Genomic DNA, 5426 nt, shown 5'->3' with positions numbered 1-5426 from the left:
AAACTTTAAATTATTTTGATCTCCTCTTATTCTCCTACAAATAAACAAAACTAAAAATAAACAAAAAGATAAATAAAATAATTAAACACTTGGCTTTAAAATGTACAACAAATTATAATAAGACTAACTAAAAATATGCTACATCATTCTTAAATTATCCTCCCTCTATCTTCATTCCATTCGACAATAACATTAATATATAAATAACCCTTACCAAGCTATTTTCTAGTAATAACACAAATCATAATCTTGGGGCTTGTATAATAACATAATAAAACAAACTTAATTAATTAATTAAGCCCCTAAAAATCTACCAAAAAAAAAAAAACACCCTAAAATAAAAAATAAAAAAAAAATGGGCAAGAGCCCTATTGTTATTGTTATCTCCGCCGTATGTGTGGTTGCATGTGTAGCGGCCGTCACGGTGGGCGTGTCGAAATTCAGCCACCACGGTAACGACAGTTCTGACAAAAGCGATAGCGGAGACAAAAAGTCCCTAAATTCAGGCACAAAAGCCATCCAAAGCATTTGTCAACCTGCACGTTACAAACAAGCATGTGAAAGCACACTAAAAAGTTCAGCAGGAAATACAAATGACCCAAAAGAGTTAGTAAAAGCATCATTTAAAGTAGCAAAAGATGAAATAACAAAAGCATTAGAAAAATCAAATACAATAAAAGCTGCAAAAGATGATCCAAGAGCAGCTGAAGGATTAGAGATTTGTAAAGAAGTTATTGGCTATGCTATAAATGATCTTGAAAGAACAGTTGATTCAGTTTCTGGTTTCAATACTAATCATTTAGATGAGTTTCTAGAAGATTTAAGGGTTTGGATTGGTGGGGCCATTACTTATCAAGAAGTATGTTTTGAAGCATTTGAAAATTCTACAAGTAATGTAGGGACAAAAATGAGAAATTTTTTTAATATGTCTAGGGAGCTTAGTAGTAATGCATTGAATATTATAACTGAAGCTAAGTCTATGCTTCAATATCTTGATATTCCTGGGCTTGATTTATCTTCATTTTCCGCTGGCGGCAGTGGTGGTGGTGGTGGAGCGGCACATCGCCGCCTATTGGGTGAAGGAGGAAAAGGGATGTGGTTGGCAGGGGAGATGCCTGCATGGGTGAGTGACCCTAAGAGGAAAATGATGGAGACTCCTGTAGGGCAGCTTAAGGCTGATGCTGTGGTGGCTCAAGATGGGTCTGGGCAGTATAAGACAATTGGGGAAGCTGTAAAGGCTGTGCCAATGGGAAATGCTTCACCTTTTATAATATATATTAAGGCTGGTACTTATAAGGAGTATGTTACTATTGTTAAGAAGCAAACTAATGTTATTTTGGTTGGGGATGGGGCTACTAAGACTATTATTACTGGGAATAAGAATTTTGCTGCTGGTGTTAATACTTTTATGACCTCTACTGTTGGTAAGTACAATTTTGATAAATAACTAAATGCATTCAAAACGTTAAAAAAAATTGGTAAATGATTTTTAGGTCGGCTAGATAGATGAATTTTAAACCAAAATTAAAAAGTCATTGACTTTTATTTTTACCGAATTTTTTCTCATAAACAACCAACAATTAATGTTTACCAAACATCTCTATTATAGCTAACGTGAAATATTGGCATTAAAACTAGCATTTAAACAAGCCAACAGTTCCAACTAGCTCCAACCAACGGTTATTTGCAAAACAAAACCTAATAGCTAGCTTGAAACTCCTAATTACTAAATATTAAATATACTATTACAGGACTCCAATTATTAAATATCAGCTTGTCTTGTATGATATTGTCTCACATGCAGACGAAAACCATATAATTTCTTCAAAATTTTAAGTAATCATTTCAATAGAATAATAGTACATGCGTCAGCCCAATAAAGAAAGTTTCACTATGAAACTGTTTCATTTAATTAAAAATTTGGATTAAACATTGAAGCGTCGTTTTTCTAATTTTTGAATGGGCTCGGAACACAAGCCCCTCTTGTACCCTTATAGGGTCGGCCCTGTTAACCAATGTACACACATGATACCATATTTATATGTTGCTTATAGTACCCACATATTTCCCACTAATTTTATTTTACGTTTGTTTAATTCCACTAACTTCATTTTAATATTTTTAATATTTATGGTCTCCACTTTTCCTCTATCAGTTTCAATTATTAAAAAAAATAATCTAGTTATATCCGATCCACTATCTAAAAGATTCTATTTTTCTTAATTGCAGCGGCAATCGGAGACGGATTCATGGCAAGAGACATAGGATTCGAGAACACAGCCGGAGCCGAAGGACACCAAGCAGTAGCCCTAAGAGTAGTCAGTGATTTTGCCATCCTATACAAATGTGCCTTTACGGGTTACCAAGACACCTTATATGCAGTCAGAGGGCGTCAATTCTACCGAGACTGTACCGTTTCAGGCACAATAGATTTCATATTTGGGGATGCACAAGCAGTATTCCAAAACTGTAAATTATTAGTAAGAAAACCAATGCCTAACCAACAATGTATGGTAACTGCACAAGGTAGAACTGAAGAGAAAGGGCCCGGTGGGTTTGTTTTCCAAGGTTGTACTATTACTGGTGAGCCCAACTACATGGCTGTTAAGGCCCAAAACCCGGCTTTCTTGGGTAGACCATGGAAGGAATATTCTAGAACTATTTTTATGAATTCTAATATTGATGATACTATTGCTCCTGCTGGGTGGACTGAATGGAGAGGTAATTTTGCTCTTGATACTTTGTTTTATGCTGAGTATCAAAATAAGGGTACCGGGTCGGATCTATCTAAACGGGTTAAGTGGGCGGGTATTAAGACTTTGAGTCCACAACAGGCTGATGAGTTTACTCCTGGGAAGTTGTTTGTTACTGCTGATAAATGGATCCCTCAATCTGGTGTTCCTTATGCTCCTGGAATGTTTTCTGGTACTGCGTAGATTATTGAACAAATATATTGAAATAAAAATAAAATAAATGAATTGAAAAAGTGAAAAAAAAAATGAAATTTAAATATATACAAAACCCTAGGGAACTTTGGTGTGCATTTTAATTTCTTCATGATTTTATGTATAATTTATGATGATGAGTTTTGTAATGTTTAATTAGTATTAATTTGTTATAAAGGTTGTAATTGATGAATTATAAAAAAGAATATGTATTGTCAAACTTTGACAAATAATACACATTTTTTCCATTATTAAGCTTCCAAACAAGTTAATTTATTATTTAAGTTATTATATTAAGCTTTCAATTTAATTTCCATTTTGGGTAAAAAGTAGAGGAAGAAAATAGTGCGGAAATTGAATTGGAAAAGAAATTAAAAATGAGGAAGAAGAATTTTCGATTTTGACCAGTCAACTGTTATATTTGACGGTCAATTACTGGAAAACGTTAATTGGTAATAAAATTTTGTTAGGTACTTTTGACAAAAAAAATTTTATTAAGTACTTTTTGGAAAAAAAAATTTTATTAGGTATTTTTAGACACTTTTCCCTAAATGAAACCACAATCGTTTTACATATCTAATATATTTGTTTATTATACACTTTCACATTGTTAATGAGAGAATTTTCAATATGATGCATTTTTCATATACAATTATTGAATTTGATAACTTTTTGTGAATGCAAGATTGATATGTTCCTTGACATTGTAAGGATCTCTATCAATAAATTAACTTTAACCATAAAATTAAAGTCATGAATTTAAACTATCACATGGAGAGACTTAAAAATCCAATAAATAGATAGAAAGAAATTAAATTAGTATAGTAAAACTTCAATCCGGAGAAAAAATGGAGTATTATTATAAACATAAATGAAATTAAAAAAAAGATATTAAGGGACTTAACTTTAATCAACAAGTTGATGGTAGCTAGGGATAGTAGCAGGTCGGATCTGGATCGGGTCCAGGTGGACTCGGATTCAGATCCATTTTCAAGAACAGGATTTAGATCCGAACCCGGATCTGCGTGTCCATTTTTGCAAGACCCAGATGCGGATCCGTGGATACTGCGAATCCAGTACCAGATCCGGGTCCAAAACGGTGTTTTTTTTTTTTGAATGGTATTGAGATTGCAATAAAGTTATATTTATAGACTAATGATAATAATATATATAATTTCACAATGGATCAACCAAAAAACATTATACAACTTAAAATTATCTTGAAAATATCCAACGAACACATTAAAGTTGTTTGTTACATAAATAAACATAACCAATACATAATCTTTCATTCAAAATAACTTGATATAATTAACAAAAGTCGATCATTCATGTTCTTAGTCATCCAATCTTTCCAATTTGTCAAAATGCTAAACTCAACATAACTCAACATAAATGGGAATAGGAGTAGTACAGTAAGTTAGTAAGTCAGTAACTCACTGTGTTAGGGCCGGGAAATGAGAATAGCAACTTAGCAAGATTATATTTTTTTAATATATAAAAAAATAAAACGGGTCTTTCAGATCCGTGGGTTTGGGTATTTTTCTCAGATCCGGATCCGACGGGTCTATTTTTAGGATCCATATCCGTGAAAATGGATACGGATCCGGGTCAGGTCGAATACCCATTGTCATCCCTAATGTAGCCCAAATATGAAAAATAAAATTAAGATCTCAAGAAAAGAAGAACAAATATGAAAAATAAAATTAAGATCTCAAGAAAAGAAGAACGAGAATGAGAAGGAGAGACACAAAAATAATAGTTTCTTTAACTTCATATGTCCTTTTGACAATGCTATAGTGTTGTATTGTTGTTTATAAATTTTTAGTGGAAGAATATGACATAAAAAACAAATAAATGCAAGTACTAGCTTAAATGAAGAAATATAATGAGTCTGTGGATGAGATTTAGAATAAAAATACATTTATAAATGCTATTAAAAAAAGCACTGCAAAAAACTTGGTTAGCACCGAGTCTGACCACCAAAATAATCACATTGTGTCTATTTTAGATGGTCCGCATATCAGCAGTCGCCAAATTTATTTGGTCGTAAGGTAGTAACAAATTGCGGCCATATTTGGTTAATCGTTACATTATTCAACATTATACAACATGATAATAAAGTTATATTTATAGATTGCAATAATTTTCTATGAGGAGAAAATGAAGTAGATTTGTTGGAATTGCACTTCAAGCCAAATTAGCTTATTGTTCAAAAATATTTTCACCACAAAAAATACACAACTTATCGACCACCTAAAATAGTCAAAAATCAGTCGGTATAGAGCTATATTGACTGGATTTCGACTATTTTGGGATAGTCGGTTCAGAATAATCGGAATTTCATTTTAGTAGGAAAACAGTTGGAAAATTAGTTGAAAATTCCGACAAACAAGTTAGTCAGAAAGTAGGTAATTTCCGACTACTTTCCTACTAATAAATAGTCAGAAATTAGTCGAAAAACACTATTTCAGGAATTTA

General features: G+C 32.4%; 1 protein-coding gene across 1 annotated transcript; it reads left to right on the top strand.

Annotated features, from left to right (window-relative positions):
- Positions 1–338: 338 nt before the first annotated feature.
- On the top strand, positions 339–3036 carry LOC130817700 (probable pectinesterase/pectinesterase inhibitor 21). Its single transcript, XM_057683553.1, has 2 exons — positions 339–1424; positions 2230–3036. Exons 1-2 carry the CDS (start codon positions 356–358, stop codon positions 2934–2936), a joined length of 1776 nt encoding a protein of 591 aa, XP_057539536.1. The 5' UTR covers positions 339–355; the 3' UTR covers positions 2937–3036.
- The last annotated feature ends 2390 nt before the right edge of the window (positions 3037–5426 follow it).

The sequence above is a fragment of the Amaranthus tricolor genome, chromosome 1 (assembly GCF_026212465.1).
Source record: "Amaranthus tricolor cultivar Red isolate AtriRed21 chromosome 1, ASM2621246v1, whole genome shotgun sequence".
Lineage (NCBI taxonomy): Eukaryota > Viridiplantae > Streptophyta > Magnoliopsida > Caryophyllales > Amaranthaceae > Amaranthus > Amaranthus tricolor.
This window is presented reverse-complemented; position numbering and strand designations above follow the sequence as displayed.

Excerpts from the sequence above, each read along its gene's own strand:
- LOC130817700 (XM_057683553.1), top strand. The coding sequence starts at position 356 with ATGGGCAAGAGCCCTATTGTTATTGTTATCTCCGCCGTATGTGTGGTT. Across the intron at positions 1,425-2,229 it reads TTTTATGACCTCTACTGTTG|CGGCAATCGGAGACGGATTC; the intron begins GTAAGTACAATT and ends TCTTAATTGCAG.